The sequence below is a fragment of the Salmo salar genome, chromosome ssa05 (genome assembly GCF_905237065.1).
Source record: "Salmo salar chromosome ssa05, Ssal_v3.1, whole genome shotgun sequence".
In the NCBI taxonomy this organism is placed as follows: Eukaryota; Metazoa; Chordata; class Actinopteri; order Salmoniformes; family Salmonidae; genus Salmo; species Salmo salar.
In genome coordinates this window covers 78,361,380-78,381,161 of record NC_059446.1, presented here as the reverse complement: position 1 = coordinate 78,381,161, position 19,782 = coordinate 78,361,380, and the positions used below count along the sequence as shown (strand labels likewise).

Genomic DNA, 19,782 nt, shown 5'->3' with positions numbered 1-19,782 from the left:
TAATCACACATAAACACACACAGAGTGTGAGGTTAGTGTCTTGTGGTGCAGAATGGTATTGACTCAGTGGAATGTTCTGGTATAATATCACTAGCTAATGAATAAGCCTTTAGAAACACAAACAACAGATCAGATATCACCAGAGGCTCCATAACATGCCAGTCAAAATCACACCTATTTATTTTTTGTACGATTATATATATATTTTTAACAATACAAAACATCCACATACAAACGACAGCATACAGATGCACACAAACATCAAGGACATCACACCTGCCCGGACCCACCTACTCACACCTCCATCTCCAGCATCACTCTACGCCACATGGACTGAAACTGCACCAATCACACCTATTTCTACAAACTAAGTCTGTGTGAGGATGATGATGGTGATGGTGATGATGGTGGTGGTGTTTGATGAGTTCCTCAGAGGAGAGCAGTGTGTTTTTGTATAGTGTGATGTGAGCCAGTGTAACACCCCCCCACCCTCCTTTTCCTCTCCCCCTCCAAACCTCTACACCCCCCTCCAAACCTCTACACCCCCCCTCCTTCCCCCTACCTCCAAACCTCTACACCCCCCTCCAAACCTCTACACCCCCCTCCCCCTACCTCCAAACCTCTACACCCCCCCTCCAAACCTCTACACCCCCCAAACCTCTACACCCCCCCTCCAAACCTCTACACCCCCCTCCTCCCCCCTACCTCCAAACCTCTACACCCCCCCTCCAAACCTCTACACCCCCAAACCTCTACACCCCCCCTCCTTTTCCTCCCCCTCCAAACCTCTACACCCCACCCAAACCTCCACATCCCCCCTCCCCCCTCCAAACCTCTATACCCCCTCCTTTTCCTCCCCCTCCAAACCTCTACACCCCCCCTCGTTTTCCTCCCCCCTCCAAACCTCTACACCCCCACCCCCTCCCTCTCTGAGCTCTCAGGCTAAAAGCACAAACAACACCGACCCCCCCAATGGACACCTGCACTCAGAACACACACACATACATGTACATTCACTCTCAGGTGTAAGCCCTTAGAGACAACACAGTCAATATCAATGTCCCTAGACGGTCTCACACATACCACTCACCTCTCTCTCTCCCTCCCACTTCTCCCCCTCCTCACCCCTCAGGGGAGATAGAGTGAAACGACCCCTCTCACACACATACTTTTTTATGCACAGTCTCTCTGCCTCAGGATGTCTAATGTTGAGAATCCCCTTGAGAAGGCTCTCGAATCTGTGTGTGTACGTGCACGCACCCACGAGTGTGCGCATCTGTGTAACCCCGTGCTGTGGTGTGTTAGCCACAGGCATAACTCTCTGACCCCAGTAGTGGTCTGATTGACAGCTGTAGTCCCACCTAATTGCATTACCCTCCCTTGTGATTGGCTCCCGGCCCTGGGGGCTCATTTGTCAGGGTGCACCATGGGTACTATGTGTCACTCAGCTTTCTCTCCCTGCTGATTGGCTGTGTTGCACCCCAAGGCCCGACCCCCAGCCGACTGAGAGAAGCTTATTGGTCTCTGGGGAACCAGGAAGTGCCCCAGAGACTGTGCGAGGAGACAGGGAGTCCCTATTGGCTGATATTATCGCTCCTCCCGCCTCTTTACCTGTTTATCAAAACTACATAGAAGTCCCTCAGGACTGCCCTGCTATCAGATTTCTCTCTCTCTCTCTCTCTCTCTCTCTCTCTCTCTCTCTCTCTCTCTCTCTCTCTTTCACACACACACACACGTGGGTATTTAAGTTCTATATTTTCGCATTTGTATTAAGACATTGAATTTCAATTAAATGTTTTAGCATTTCTAATGCTCAAATTGAATCATTGAATTAATAAATTGAACTTCATGATTTGAACTGAATTGAATGAATATTGCATCCAGTTTAAAACCTACATTTCAATTTCAGGAATGGGTGTAGGGTGGTTTTATTACTGTTTGATGCTCAGAATCTAATGTGTGTCAAAGTGTGTGTGTGTGTCACCAAAGTGTGTGTGTGTGTGTGTCGCCAAAGTGTGTGTGTGTGTCGCCAAAGTGTGTGTGTCGCCAAAAAGGAAAAAACATCAAGAAAGGCTTCAGGCTCCGCCCCCCATTGCTTACCCAGCATGCCTCAGCTCTGTCCTCCATCAAACCAGATGCCTACACACGCATGTACACACACACACACACGCACACACACACACACACACACACACACATACTTTGATTCCGTGTCTCTGTCTGTATGTCTCAGCGGTTGCTATTCACTCTGTCCCAGCAGAGACCTGGTGTGTGTTCCCTGTCTCTCCTGAATATGTGTGTGTTTTCTGTATGTGTGTTTTTGGAAGAGTGTGTGTGTGTATTCTGTCTAATGCTCCCGCAGTGTCTCTGAAAGGTTGTGCGGGGGTTTCTGTTGCATTGAAATCCTCCAATATAACACTGAATAAAGACTGGGCCTAAATAATGACGGTGTGAGTGAACCTGGTCGATGCATTCCACCGTGCGTTGTTGTCTGCATACTAATCTACAGGTTGACTCTTCAGTACCACTGATGAATGGCTGAATTAATAACTTCCTCAATTCTGTACAGAACACCATGTTTTTCCTGCCATGCTTTGTTGGAACTCAACTTTTTCAGAAGTGTGTGTGTGTGTGTGTGTGTGTGTGTGTGTGTGTGTGTGTGTGTGTGTGTGTGTGTGTGTGTGTGTGTGTGTGTGTGTGCGTGTGTGTGTGTGTGTGTGTGTGTGTGGAGTGAGCAGGGGGGTTGGAGGAGGGTAGTTAGCAGCAGTCACAGAAGGATATTGCTCTTGTTAATAGAATGTTTTGTTTGAAGGTGCTGCCAGATGGCATCTGTACGACCACAGCATGTGTTACATATTAGCATTCATTAAGAATCTGTGTTGTGTTCGTATGCATTGTGTCAGTCTACTTTGTGTGTGTGTGTGTGTGTGTGTGTGTGTGTGTGTGTGTGTGTGTGTGTGTGTGTGTGTGTGTGTGTGTGTGTGTGTGTGTGTGTGTGTGTGTGTGTTTGATCCTTGAAATTAGGAAATGATGGGAGTTTGTGGTGGATCCCAGTGAAGCCCCCATAAAAACTCCCTGTCACGGAAAATCACTTCCCACGATATGGCTAAACACACACACACACACACACACACACACACACACACACACACACACACACACACACACACACACACACACACACACACACACACACACACACACACAGTACCTGCAGATACACATCATATCTCTCACACACACCCTCCACAGTAAGTAACCTCTATTACCCCCTGTGTCAGAGCAAGGCTACTTGGCAGAGCGTGCGAAAGCACTGTGCATGATGGGTAATTGCCGTGCAGCACGCAGTGTCTGCATTTTACGAGAAGGTTGCAATGACGGGGTGAAGGGGGCATAGTACCCCCCCCAACCTCTGCCTCTCACTAGCTTCCCAGGACCAGGGTTGGCAGGATGTAGCAAAAAAGTGTCCGGACAACTTCCTCAATGTTCAGTTTGTAATGCAACAGACCTTTGACTGCATATCTGCATATCTGCACTGTTACATACCTTCTCATGGTTATGAATTGTGTTGGTTAGGGGCAGTAATAGATTTTGTACTTTGGGCCCCCTGTGCTAACCAACACACACACACACACACACACACACACACACACACACACACACACACACACACACACACACACACACACACACACACACACACACACACATACACATATACACACAGGCGTTCTGCAGTATTGATGAGTTATGAAAAGACATGAGCAGAGAACCCCCCACTCCCTGTCAGGGATCTCCCCTAGCTGCTTCCTGTCTGGTTAAGTGAGAGCAGGAAGAGATTTAACTCCCACTGCAGGGGCTCACACACACACCCTACTATCAGCCTGTATTAACACATGCACAGCAAGTGTGTTTACCTGTATGGCCAGGTGGGTGTCTGGCTCTGACTGGACTGTATGTGTTGTAGGCATCTGACCCTTCACCCCCAAGCCCCGCCCCTCTGGGCTCCCAGGTCCACGCAGCCGCCGTCAACGGAGACCGGAGCGTCCTCCTCAGACTCATCACAGGTACTATACACACATACACACACACATTCCCCTGAACCCTGACCTTTAACCCCTGACCCACTGTGTGTAGTGGATCCCTCCCTGCGTGACCGTGAGGACCAGTTTGGGCGTACCCCACTGATGTACTGTGTCCTGGCTGACCGTCTGGACTGTGCTGAGACACTGCTGAAGGCGGGAGCCTCTGTTAACAAGACTGACCATAGCCAACGTACTGCTCTGCACCTGGCAGCACAGAAGGTACACTACAACACTGAGTCAACCTGGAACCACTAAAGGAAACACTAGAACAGTAGTGGAACCATCAGAACCCTGAGTTAACCTGTAGAACACTAAAGGAAACACTAGAACAGTAGTGGAACCATCAGAACATTGAGTTAACCTGTAGAACACTAAAGGAAAAACTAGAACAGTAGTGGAACCATCAGAACATTGAGTTAACCTGTAGAACACTAATGGAAACACTAGAACAGTAGTGGAACCATCAGAACACTGAGTTAACCTGAAACCACTAAAGGAAACACTAGAACAGTAGTGGAACCATCAGATCATTGAGTTAACCTGTAGAACACTAAAGGAAACACTAGAAGAGTAGTGGAACCATCAGAACATTGAGTTAACCTCTAGAACACTAAAGGAAACACTAGAACAGTAGTGGAACCATCAGAACATTGAGTTAACCTGTAGAACACTAAAGGAAACACTAGAACAGTAGTGGAACCGTCAGAACATTGAATTAACCTGTAGAACACTAAAGGAAACACTAGAACAGTAGTGGAACCATCAGAACATTGAATTAACCTGTAGAACACTAAAGGAAACACTAGAACAGTAGTGGAACCATCAGAACATTGAATTAACCTGTAGAACACTAAAGGAAACACTAGAACAGTAGTGTAACCATCAGAACATTGAGTTAACCTGGAACCACTAAAGGAAACACTAAAGCTGTAGTGGAACCATCAGAACATTGAGTTAACCTGGAACCACTAAAGGAAACACTAGAGCTGTAGTGGAACCATCAGAACATTGAGTTAACCTGGAACCACTAAAGGAAACACTAGAGCTGTAGTGGAACCATCAGAACATTGAGTTAACCTGTACAACACTAAAGGAAACACTGAAACAGTAGTGGAACCATCAGAACACTGAGTTAACCTGGAACCACTAAAGGAAACACTAGAGATGTAGTGGAACCATCAGAACATTGAGTTAACCTGTACAACACTAAAGGAAACACTGAAACAGTAGTGGAACCATCAGAACACTGAGTTAACCTGGAACCACTAAAGGAAACACTAGAACGGTAGTGGAACCATCAGAACATTGAGTTAGCCTGTAGAACACTAATGGAAACACTAGAGCAGTAGTGGAACCATCAGAACATTGAGATAACCTGTAGAACACTAAAGGAAACACTAGAACAGTAGTGGAACCATCAGAACATTGAGTTAACCTGTAGAACACTAAAGGAAACACTGGAACAGTAGTGGAACCATCAGAACACTGAGTTAACCTGGAACCACTAAAGGAAACACTAGAACAGTAGTGGAACCATCAGAACACTGAGTTAACCTGTAGAACACTAAAGGAAACACTAGAACAGTAGTGGAACCATCAGAACACTGAGTTAACCTGTAGAACACTAAAGGAAACACTAGAACAGTAGTGGAACCATCAGAACATTGAGTTAACCTGTAGAACACTAAAGGAAACACTAGAACAGTAGTGGAACCGTCAGAACATTGAATTAACCTGTAGAACACTAAAGGAAACACTAGAACAGTAGTGGAACCATCAGAATATTGAGTTAACCTGTAGAACACTAAAGGAAACACTAGAACAGTAGTGGAACCATCAGAACATTGAGTTATCCTGGAACTACTAAAGGAAACACTAGAACAGTAGTGGAACCGTCAGAACATTGAGTTAACCTGTAGAACACTAAAGGAAACACTAGAACAGTAGTGGAACCATCAGAACATTGAGTTATCCAGGATCCACTAAAGGAAACACTAGAACAGTAGTTGAACCATCAGAACATTGAGTTAACCTGTAGGACACTAAAGGAAACACTAGAACAGTAGTGGAACCATCAGAACATTGAGTTAACCTGTAGAACACTAATGGAAACACTGGAACAGTAGTGGAACCATCAGAACCCTGAGTTAACCTGTAGAACACTAAAGGAAACACTAGAACAGTAGTGGAACCATCAGAACATTGAGTTAACCTGTAGAACACTAAAGGAAACACTAGAACAGTAGTGGAACCATCAGAACATTGAGTTAACCTGTAGAACACTAATGGAAACACTGGAACAGTAGTGGAACCATCAGAACACTGAGTTAACCTGAAACCACTAAAGGAAACACTAGAACAGTAGTGGAACCATCAGATCATTGAGTTAACCTGTAGAACACTAAAGGAAACACTAGAACAGTAGTGGAACCATCAGAACATTGAGTTAACCTGTAGAACACTAAAGGAAACACTAGAACAGTAGTGGAACCATCAGAACATTGAGTTAACCTGTAGAACACTAAAGGAAACACTAGAACAGTAGTGGAACCGTCAGAACATTGAATTAACCTGTAGAACACTAAAGGAAACACTAGAACAGTAGTGGAACCATCAGAACATTGAGTTAACCTGTAGAACACTAAAGGAAACACTAGAACAGTAGTGGAACCATCAGAACATTGAGTTAACCTGTAGAACACTAAAGGAAACACTAGAACAGTAGTGTAACCATCAGAACATTGAGTTAACCTGGAACCACTAAAGGAAACACTAGAGATGTAGTGGAACCATCAGAACATTGAGTTAACCTGTACAACACTAAAGGAAACACTGAAACAGTAGTGGAACCATCAGAACACTGAGTTAACCTGGAACCACTAAAGGAAACACTAGAGATGTAGTGGAACCATCAGAACATTGAGTTAACCTGTACAACACTAAAGGAAACACTGAAACAGTAGTGGAACCATCAGAACACTGAGTTAACCTGGAACCACTAAAGGAAACACTAGAACGGTAGTGGAACCATCAGAACATTGAGTTAGCCTGTAGAACACTAATGGAAACACTAGAGCAGTAGTGGAACCATCAGAACATTGAGATAACCTGTAGAACACTAAAGGAAACACTAGAACAGTAGTGGAACCATCAGAACATTGAGTTAACCTGTAGAACACTAAAGGAAACACTGGAACAGTAGTGGAACCATCAGAACACTGAGTTAACCTGTAGAACACTAAAGGAAACACTAGAACAGTAGTGGAACCATCAGATCATTGAATTAACCTGTAGAACACTAAAGGAAACACTGGAACAGTAGTGGAACCATCAGAACACTGAGTTAACCTGAAACCACTAAAGGAAACACTGAAACAGTAGTGGAACCATCAGAACACTGAGTTAACCTGGAACCACTAAAGGAAACACTAGAACAGTAGTGGAACCATCAGAACATTGAGTTAGCCTGTAGAACACTAATGGAAACACTAGAGCAGTAGTGGAACCATCAGAACATTGAGTTAACCTGTAGAACACTAAAGGAAACACTAGAACAGTTGTGGTACCATCAGAACATTGAGTTAACCTGTAGAACACTAAAGGAAACACTGGAACAGTAGTGGAACCATCAGAACACTGAGTTAACCTGGAACCACTAAAGGAAACACTAGAACAGTAGTGGAACCATCAGAACACTGAGTTAACCTGTAGAACACTAAAGGAAACACTAGAACAGTAGTGGAACCATCAGAACACTGAGTTAACCTGTAGAACACTAAAGGAAACACTAGAACAGTAGTGGAACCATCAGAACATTGAATTAACCTGTAGAACACTAAAGGAAACACTAGAACAGTAGTGGAACCGTCAGAACATTGAATTAACCTGTAGAACACTAAAGGAAACACTAGAACAGTAGTGGAACCATCAGAATATTGAGTTAACCTGTAGAACACTAAAGGAAACACTAGAACAGTAGTGGAACCATCAGAACATTGAGTTATCCTGGAACTACTAAAGGAAACACTAGAACAGTAGTGGAACCGTCAGAACATTGAATTAACCTGTAGAACACTAAAGGAAACACTAGAACAGTAGTGGAACCATCAGAACATTGAGTTATCCAGGATCCACTAAAGGAAACACTAGAACAGTAGTTGAACCATCAGAACATTGAGTTAACCTGTAGGACACTAAAGGAAACACTAGAACAGTAGTGGAACCATCAGAACATTGAGTTAACCTGTAGAACACTAAAGGAAACACTGGAACAGTAGTGGAACCATCAGAACACTGAGTTAACCTGGAACCACTAAAGGAAACACTAGAACAGTAGTGGAACCATCAGAACACTGAGTTAACCTGTAGAACACTAAAGGAAACACTAGAACAGTAGTGGAACCATCAGAACACTGAGTTAACCTGTAGAACACTAAAGGAAACACTAGAACAGTAGTGGAACCATCAGAACATTGAATTAACCTGTAGAACACTAAAGGAAACACTAGAACAGTAGTGGAACCGTCAGAACATTGAATTAACCTGTAGAACACTAAAGGAAACACTAGAACAGTAGTGGAACCATCAGAATATTGAGTTAACCTGTAGAACACTAAAGGAAACACTAGAACAGTAGTGGAACCATCAGAACATTGAGTTATCCTGGAACTACTAAAGGAAACACTAGAACAGTAGTGGAACCGTCAGAACATTGAATTAACCTGTAGAACACTAAAGGAAACACTAGAACAGTAGTGGAACCATCAGAACATTGAGTTATCCAGGATCCACTAAAGGAAACACTAGAACAGTAGTTGAACCATCAGAACATTGAGTTAACCTGTAGGACACTAAAGGAAACACTAGAACAGTAGTGGAACCATCAGAACATTGAGTTAACCTGTAGAACACTAATGGAAACACTGGAACAGTAGTGGAACCATCAGAACCCTGAGTTAACCTGTAGAACACTAAAGGAAACACTAGAACAGTAGTGGAACCATCAGAACATTGAGTTAACCTGTAGAACACTAAAGGAAACACTAGAACAGTAGTGGAACCATCAGAACATTGAGTTAACCTGTAGAACACTAATGGAAACACTGGAACAGTAGTGGAACCATCAGAACACTGAGTTAACCTGAAACCACTAAAGGAAACACTAGAACAGTAGTGGAACCATCAGATCATTGAGTTAACCTGTAGAACACTAAAGGAAACACTAGAAGAGTAGTGGAACCATCAGAACATTGAGTTAACCTCTAGAACACTAAAGGAAACACTAGAACAGTAGTGGAACCATCAGAACATTGAGTTAACCTGTAGAACACTAAAGGAAACACTAGAACAGTAGTGGAACCGTCAGAACATTGAATTAACCTGTAGAACACTAAAGGAAACACTAGAACAGTAGTGGAACCATCAGAACATTGAATTAACCTGTAGAACACTAAAGGAAACACTAGAACAGTAGTGGAACCATCAGAACATTGAATTAACCTGTAGAACACTAAAGGAAACACTAGAACAGTAGTGTAACCATCAGAACATTGAGTTAACCTGGAACCACTAAAGGAAACACTAGAGCTGTAGTGGAACCATCAGAACATTGAGTTAACCTGTACAACACTAAAGGAAACACTGAAACAGTAGTGGAACCATCAGAACACTGAGTTAACCTGGAACCACTAAAGGAAACACTAGAACAGTAGTGGAACCATCAGAACATTGAATTAACCTGTAGAACACTAAAGGAAACACTAGAACAGTAGTGGAACCATCAGAACATTGAGTTATCCAGGATCCACTAAAGGAAACACTAGAACAGTAGTTGAACCATCAGAACATTGAGTTAACCTGTAGGACACTAAAGGAAACACTAGAACAGTAGTGGAACCATCAGAACATTGAGTTAACCTGTAGAACACTAAAGGAAACACTGGAACAGTAGTGGAACCATCAGAACACTGAGTTAACCTGGAACCACTAAAGGAAACACTAGAACAGTAGTGGAACCATCAGAACACTGAGTTAACCTGTAGAACACTAAAGGAAACACTAGAACAGTAGTGGAACCATCAGAACACTGAGTTAACCTGTAGAACACTAAAGGAAACACTAGAACAGTAGTGGAACCATCAGAACATTGAATTAACCTGTAGAACACTAAAGGAAACACTAGAACAGTAGTGGAACCGTCAGAACATTGAATTAACCTGTAGAACACTAAAGGAAACACTAGAACAGTAGTGGAACCATCAGAATATTGAGTTAACCTGTAGAACACTAAAGGAAACACTAGAACAGTAGTGGAACCATCAGAACATTGAGTTATCCTGGAACTACTAAAGGAAACACTAGAACAGTAGTGGAACCGTCAGAACATTGAATTAACCTGTAGAACACTAAAGGAAACACTAGAACAGTAGTGGAACCATCAGAACATTGAGTTATCCAGGATCCACTAAAGGAAACACTAGAACAGTAGTTGAACCATCAGAACATTGAGTTAACCTGTAGGACACTAAAGGAAACACTAGAACAGTAGTGGAACCATCAGAACATTGAGTTAACCTGTAGAACACTAATGGAAACACTGGAACAGTAGTGGAACCATCAGAACCCTGAGTTAACCTGTAGAACACTAAAGGAAACACTAGAACAGTAGTGGAACCGTCAGAACATTGAGTTAACCTGTAGAACACTAAAGGAAACACTAGAAGAGTAGTGGAACCATCAGAACATTGAGTTAACCTCTAGAACACTAAAGGAAACACTAGAACAGTAGTGGAACCATCAGAACATTGAGTTAACCTGTAGAACACTAAAGGAAACACTAGAACAGTAGTGGAACCGTCAGAACATTGAATTAACCTGTAGAACACTAAAGGAAACACTAGAACAGTAGTGGAACCATCAGAACATTGAGTTAACCTGTAGAACACTAAAGGAAACACTAGAACAGTAGTGGAACCATCAGAACATTGAATTAACCTGTAGAACACTAAAGGAAACACTAGAACAGTAGTGTAACCATCAGAACATTGAGTTAACCTGGAACCACTAAAGGAAACACTAGAGCTGTAGTGGAACCATCAGAACATTGAGTTAACCTGTACAACACTAAAGGAAACACTGAAACAGTAGTGGAACCATCAGAACACTGAGTTAACCTGGAACCACTAAAGGAAACACTAGAACAGTAGTGGAACCATCAGAACATTGAGTTAGCCTGTAGAACACTAATGGAAACACTAGAGCAGTAGTGGAACCATCAGAACATTGAGTTAACCTGTAGAACACTAAAGGAAACACTAGAACAGTTGTGGAACCATCAGAACATTGAGTTAACCTGTAGAACACTAAAGGAAACACTGGAACAGTAGTGGAACCATCAGAACACTGAGTTAACCTGGAACCACTAAAGGAAACACTAGAACAGTAGTGGAACCATCAGAACACTGAGTTAACCTGTAGAACACTAAAGGAAACACTAGACCAGTAGTAAAACCATCAGATCATTGAGTTAACCTGTAGAACACTAAAGGAAACACTAGAAGAGTAGTGGAACCATCAGAACATTGAGTTAACCTGTAGAACACTAAAGGAAACACTAGAACAGTAGTGGAACCATCAGAACATTGAGTTAACCTGTAGAACACTAAAGGAAACACTGGAACAGTAGTGGAACCATCAGAACACTGAGTTAACCTGGAACCACTAAAGGAAACACTAGAACAGTAGTGGAACCATCAGAACACTGAGTTAACCTGAGTTAACCTGTAGAACACTAAAGGAAACACTAGAACAGTAGTGGAACCATCAGAACACTGAGTTAACCTGTAGAACACTAAAGGAAACACTAGAACAGTAGTGGAACCATCAGATCATTGAATTAACCTGTAGAACACTAAAGGAAACACTGGAACAGTAGTGGAACCATCAGAACACTGAGTTAACCTGAAACCACTAAAGGAAACACTGAAACAGTAGTGGAACCATCAGAACACTGAGTTAACCTGGAACCACTAAAGGAAACACTAGAACAGTAGTGGAACCATCAGAACATTGAGTTAGCCTGTAGAACACTAATGGAAACACTAGAGCAGTAGTGGAACCATCAGAACATTGAGTTAACCTGTAGAACACTAAAGGAAACACTAGAACAGTTGTGGTACCATCAGAACATTGAGTTAACCTGTAGAACACTAAAGGAAACACTGGAACAGTAGTGGAACCATCAGAACACTGAGTTAACCTGGAACCACTAAAGGAAACACTAGAACAGTAGTGGAACCATCAGAACACTGAGTTAACCTGTAGAACACTAAAGGAAACACTAGAACAGTAGTGGAACCATCAGAACACTGAGTTAACCTGTAGAACACTAAAGGAAACACTAGAACAGTAGTGGAACCATCAGAACATTGAATTAACCTGTAGAACACTAAAGGAAACACTAGAACAGTAGTGGAACCGTCAGAACATTGAATTAACCTGTAGAACACTAAAGGAAACACTAGAACAGTAGTGGAACCATCAGAATATTGAGTTAACCTGTAGAACACTAAAGGAAACACTAGAACAGTAGTGGAACCATCAGAACATTGAGTTATCCTGGAACTACTAAAGGAAACACTAGAACAGTAGTGGAACCGTCAGAACATTGAATTAACCTGTAGAACACTAAAGGAAACACTAGAACAGTAGTGGAACCATCAGAACATTGAGTTATCCAGGATCCACTAAAGGAAACACTAGAACAGTAGTTGAACCATCAGAACATTGAGTTAACCTGTAGGACACTAAAGGAAACACTAGAACAGTAGTGGAACCATCAGAACATTGAGTTAACCTGTAGAACACTAAAGGAAACACTGGAACAGTAGTGGAACCATCAGAACACTGAGTTAACCTGGAACCACTAAAGGAAACACTAGAACAGTAGTGGAACCATCAGAACACTGAGTTAACCTGTAGAACACTAAAGGAAACACTAGAACAGTAGTGGAACCATCAGAACACTGAGTTAACCTGTAGAACACTAAAGGAAACACTAGAACAGTAGTGGAACCATCAGAACATTGAATTAACCTGTAGAACACTAAAGGAAACACTAGAACAGTAGTGGAACCGTCAGAACATTGAATTAACCTGTAGAACACTAAAGGAAACACTAGAACAGTAGTGGAACCATCAGAATATTGAGTTAACCTGTAGAACACTAAAGGAAACACTAGAACAGTAGTGGAACCATCAGAACATTGAGTTATCCTGGAACTACTAAAGGAAACACTAGAACAGTAGTGGAACCGTCAGAACATTGAATTAACCTGTAGAACACTAAAGGAAACACTAGAACAGTAGTGGAACCATCAGAACATTGAGTTATCCAGGATCCACTAAAGGAAACACTAGAACAGTAGTTGAACCATCAGAACATTGAGTTAACCTGTAGGACACTAAAGGAAACACTAGAACAGTAGTGGAACCATCAGAACATTGAGTTAACCTGTAGAACACTAATGGAAACACTGGAACAGTAGTGGAACCATCAGAACCCTGAGTTAACCTGTAGAACACTAAAGGAAACACTAGAACAGTAGTGGAACCATCAGAACATTGAGTTAACCTGTAGAACACTAAAGGAAACACTAGAACAGTAGTGGAACCATCAGAACATTGAGTTAACCTGTAGAACACTAATGGAAACACTGGAACAGTAGTGGAACCATCAGAACACTGAGTTAACCTGAAACCACTAAAGGAAACACTAGAACAGTAGTGGAACCATCAGATCATTGAGTTAACCTGTAGAACACTAAAGGAAACACTAGAAGAGTAGTGGAACCATCAGAACATTGAGTTAACCTCTAGAACACTAAAGGAAACACTAGAACAGTAGTGGAACCATCAGAACATTGAGTTAACCTGTAGAACACTAAAGGAAACACTAGAACAGTAGTGGAACCGTCAGAACATTGAATTAACCTGTAGAACACTAAAGGAAACACTAGAACAGTAGTGGAACCATCAGAACATTGAATTAACCTGTAGAACACTAAAGGAAACACTAGAACAGTAGTGGAACCATCAGAACATTGAATTAACCTGTAGAACACTAAAGGAAACACTAGAACAGTAGTGGAACCATCAGAACATTGAGTTAACCTGTAGAACACTAAAGGAAACACTAGAACAGTAGTGGAACCATCAGAACATTGAGTTAACCTGTAGAACACTAAAGGAAACACTAGAACAGTAGTGTAACCATCAGAACATTGAGTTAACCTGTAGAACACTAAAGGAAACACTAGAACAGTAGTGGAACCGTCAGAACATTGAATTAACCTGTAGAACACTAAAGGAAACACTAGAACAGTAGTGGAACCATCAGAACATTGAATTAACCTGTAGAACACTAAAGGAAACACTAGAACAGTAGTGGAACCATCAGAACATTGAATTAACCTGTAGAACACTAAAGGAAACACTAGAACAGTAGTGGAACCATCAGAACATTGAATTAACCTGTAGAACACTAAAGGAAACACTAGAACAGTAGTGTAACCATCAGAACATTGAGTTAACCTGGAACCACTAAAGGAAACACTAGAGCTGTAGTGGAACCATCAGAACATTGAGTTAACCTGTACAACACTAAAGGAAACACTGAAACAGTAGTGGAACCATCAGAACACTGAGTTAACCTGGAACCACTAAAGGAAACACTAGATCAGTAGTGGAACCATCAGAACATTGAGTTAGCCTGTAGAACACTAATGGAAACACTAGAGCAGTAGTGGAACCATCAGAACATTGAGTTAACCTGTAGAACACTAAAGGAAACACTAGACCAGTTGTGGAACCATCAGAACATTGAGTTAACCTGTAGAACACTAAAGGAAACACTGGAACAGTAGTGGAACCATCAGAACACTGAGTTAACCTGTAGAACACTAAAGGAAACACTAGACCAGTAGTAAAACCATCAGATCATTGAGTTAACCTGTAGAACACTAAAGGAAACACTAGAAGAGTAGTGGAACCATCAGAACATTGAGTTAACCTGTAGAACACTAAAGGAAACACTAGAACAGTAGTGGAACCATCAGAACATTGAGTTAACCTGTAGAACACTAAAGGAAACACTGGAACAGTAGTGGAACCATCAGAACACTGAGTTAACCTGGAACCACTAAAGGAAACACTAGAACAGTAGTGGAACCATCAGAACACTGAGTTAACCTGAGTTAACCTGTAGAACACTAAAGGAAACACTAGAACAGTAGTGGAACCATCAGAACACTGAGTTAACCTGTAGAACACTAAAGGAAACACTAGAACAGTAGTGGAACCATCAGATCATTGAATTAACCTGTAGAACACTAAAGGAAACACTGGAACAGTAGTGGAACCATCAGAACACTGAGTTAACCTGAAACCACTAAAGGAAACACTGAAACAGTAGTGGAACCATCAGAACACTGAGTTAACCTGGAACCACTAAAGGAAACACTAGAACAGTAGTGGAACCATCAGAACATTGAGTTAGCCTGTAGAACACTAATGGAAACACTAGAGCAGTAGTGGAACCATCAGAACATTGAGTTAACCTGTAGAACACTAAAGGAAACACTAGAACAGTTGTGGTACCATCAGAACATTGAGTTAACCTGTAGAACACTAAAGGAAACACTGGAACAGTAGTGGAACCATCAGAACACTGAGTTAACCTGGAACCACTAAAGGAAACACTAGAACAGTAGTGGAACCATCAGAACACTGAGTTAACCTGTAGAACACTAAAGGAAACACTAGAACAGTAGTGGAACCATCAGAACACTGAGTTAACCTGTAGAACACTAAAGGAAACACTAGAACAGTAGTGGAACCATCAGAACATTGAATTAACCTGTAGAACACTAAAGGAAACACTAGAACAGTAGTGGAACCGTCAGAACATTGAATTAACCTGTAGAACACTAAAGGAAACACTAGAACAGTAGTGGAACCATCAGAATATTGAGTTAACCTGTAGAACACTAAAGGAAACACTAGAACAGTAGTGGAACCATCAGAACATTGAGTTATCCTGGAACTACTAAAGGAAACACTAGAACAGTAGTGGAACCGTCAGAACATTGAATTAACCTGTAGAACACTAAAGGAAACACTAGAACAGTAGTGGAACCATCAGAACATTGAGTTATCCAGGATCCACTAAAGGAAACACTAGAACAGTAGTTGAACCATCAGAACATTGAGTTAACCTGTAGGACACTAAAGGAAACACTAGAACAGTAGTGGAACCATCAGAACATTGAGTTAACCTGTAGAACACTAAAGGAAACACTGGAACAGTAGTGGAACCATCAGAACACTGAGTTAACCTGGAACCACTAAAGGAAACACTAGAACAGTAGTGGAACCATCAGAACACTGAGTTAACCTGTAGAACACTAAAGGAAACACTAGAACAGTAGTGGAACCATCAGAACACTGAGTTAACCTGTAGAACACTAAAGGAAACACTAGAACAGTAGTGGAACCATCAGAACATTGAGTTAACCTGTAGAACACTAAAGGAAACACTAGAACAGTAGTGGAACCGTCAGAACATTGAGTTAACCTGTAGAACACTAAAGGAAACACTAGAACAGTAGTGGAACCATCAGAATATTGAGTTAACCTGTAGAACACTAAAGGAAACACTAGAACAGTAGTGGAACCATCAGAACATTGAGTTATCCTGGAACTACTAAAGGAAACACTAGAACAGTAGTGGAACCGTCAGAACATTGAATTAACCTGTAGAACACTAAAGGAAACACTAGAACAGTAGTGGAACCATCAGAACATTGAGTTATCCAGGATCCACTAAAGGAAACACTAGAACAGTAGTTGAACCATCAGAACATTGAGTTAACCTGTAGGACACTAAAGGAAACACTAGAACAGTAGTGGAACCATCAGAACATTGAGTTAACCTGTAGAACACTAATGGAAACACTGGAACAGTAGTGGAACCATCAGAACCCTGAGTTAACCTGTAGAACACTAAAGGAAACACTAGAACAGTAGTGGAACCATCAGAACATTGAGTTAACCTGTAGAACACTAATGGAAACACTGGAACAGTAGTGGAACCATCAGAACACTGAGTTAACCTGAAACCACTAAAGGAAACACTAGAACAGTAGTGGAACCATCAGAACATTGAGTTAACCTGTAGAACACTAAAGGAAACACTAGAAGAGTAGTGGAACCATCAGAACATTGAGTTAACCTCTAGAACACTAAAGGAAACACTAGAACAGTAGTGGAACCATCAGAACATTGAGTTAACCTGTAGAACACTAAAGGAAACACTAGAACAGTAGTGGAACCGTCAGAACATTGAGTTAACCTGTAGAACACTAAAGGAAACACTAGAACAGTAGTGGAACCATCAGAACATTGAGTTAACCTGTAGAACACTAAAGGAAACACTAGAACAGTAGTGGAACCATCAGAACATTGAGTTAACCTGTAGAACACTAAAGGAAACACTAGAACAGTAGTGGAACCATCAGAACATTGAGTTAACCTGGAACCACTAAAGGAAACACTACAGCTGTATTGGAACCATCAGAACATTGAGTTAACCTGGAACCACTAAAGGAAACACTAGAACAGTAGTGGAACCATCAGAACACTGAGTTAACCTGTAGAACACTAAAGGAAACACTAGACCAGTAGTAAAACCATCAGATCATTGAGTTAACCTGTAGAACACTAAAGGAAACACTAGAAGAGTAGTGGAACCATCAGAACATTGAGTTAACCTGTAGAACACTAAAGGAAACACTAGAACAGTAGTGGAACCGTCAGAACATTGAGTTAACCTGTAGAACACTAAAGGAAACACTAGAACAGTAGTGGAACCATCAGAACATTGAGTTAACCTGTAGAACACTAAAGGAAACACTAGAACAGTAGTGGAACCATCAGAACATTGAATTAAGCTGTAGAACACTAAAGGAAACACTAGAACAGTAGTGTAACCATCAGAACATTGAGTTAACCTGGAACCACTAAAGGAAACACTAGAGCTGTAGTGGAACCATCAGAACATTGAGTTAACCTGGAACCACTAAAGGAAACACTAGAGCTGTAGTGGAACCATCAGAACATTGAGTTAACCTGGAACCACTAAAGGAAACACTAGAGCTGTAGTGGAACCATCAGAACATTGAGTTAACCTGTACAACACTAAAGGAAACACTGAAACAGTAGTGGAACCATCAGAACACTGAGTTAACCTGGAACCACTAAAGGAAACACTAGAACGGTAGTGGAACCATCAGAACACTGAGTTAACCTGAGTTAACCTGTAGAACACTAAAGGAAACACTAGAACAGTAGTGGAACCATCAGAACACTGAGTTAACCTGTAGAACACTAAAGGAAACACTAGAACAGTAGTGGAACCATCAGATCATTGAATTAACCTGTAGAACACTAAAGGAAACACTGGAACAGTAGTGGAACCATCAGAACACTGAGTTAACCTGAAACCACTAAAGGAAACACTGAAACAGTAGTGGAACCATCAGAACACTGAGTTAACCTGGAACCACTAAAGGAAACACTAGAACAGTAGTGGAACCATCAGAACATTGAGTTAGCCTGTAGAACACTAATGGAAACACTAGAGCAGTAGTGGAACCATCAGAACATTGAGTTAACCTGTAGAACACTAAAGGAAACACTAGAACAGTTGTGGTACCATCAGAACATTGAGTTAACCTGTAGAACACTAAAGGAAACACTGGAACAGTAGTGGAACCATCAGAACACTGAGTTAACCTGGAACCACTAAAGGAAACACTAGAACAGTAGTGGAACCATCAGAACACTGAGTTAACCTGTAGAACACTAAAGGAAACACTAGAACAGTAGTGGAACCATCAGAACACTGAGTTAACCTGTAGAACACTAAAGGAAACACTAGAACAGTAGTGGAACCATCAGAACATTGAATTAACCTGTAGAACACTAAAGGAAACACTAGAACAGTAGTGGAACCGTCAGAACATTGAATTAACCTGTAGAACACTAAAGGAAACACTAGAACAGTAGTGGAACCATCAGAATATTGAGTTAACCTGTAGAACACTAAAGGAAACACTAGAACAGTAGTGGAACCATCAGAACATTGAGTTATCCTGGAACTACTAAAGGAAACACTAGAACAGTAGTGGAACCGTCAGAACATTGAATTAACCTGTAGAACACTAAAGGAAACACTAGAACAGTAGTGGAACCATCAGAACATTGAGTTATCCAGGATCCACTAAAGGAAACACTAGAACAGTAGTTGAACCATCAGAACATTGAGTTAACCTGTAGGACACTAAAGGAAACACTAGAACAGTAGTGGAACCATCAGAACATTGAGTTAACCTGTAGAACACTAAAGGAAACACTGGAACAGTAGTGGAACCATCAGAACACTGAGTTAACCTGGAACCACTAAAGGAAACACTAGAACAGTAGTGGAACCATCAGAACACTGAGTTAACCTGTAGAACACTAAAGGAAACACTAGAACAGTAGTGGAACCATCAGAACACTGAGTTAACCTGTAGAACACTAAAGGAAACACTAGAACAGTAGTGGAACCATCAGAACATTGAATTAACCTGTAGAACAC

General features: G+C 41.5%; 1 protein-coding gene across 5 annotated transcripts in view; it reads left to right on the top strand.

The window, feature by feature from the left end:
• LOC106594359 (inversin) overlaps positions 1 to 19,782 on the top strand; it is a 117,573-nt gene that overhangs the window by 7,802 nt on the left and 89,989 nt on the right. For all 5 annotated transcript variants that reach the window (XM_045719019.1, XM_045719016.1, XM_045719018.1 and 2 more), the window contains 2 exons: positions 3,968 to 4,067; positions 4,138 to 4,304. In XM_045719019.1, the coding sequence (XP_045574975.1) occupies positions 3,968 to 4,067; positions 4,138 to 4,304 (267 nt within the window). The remainder of the gene's footprint in view (positions 1 to 3,967; positions 4,068 to 4,137; positions 4,305 to 19,782) is intronic.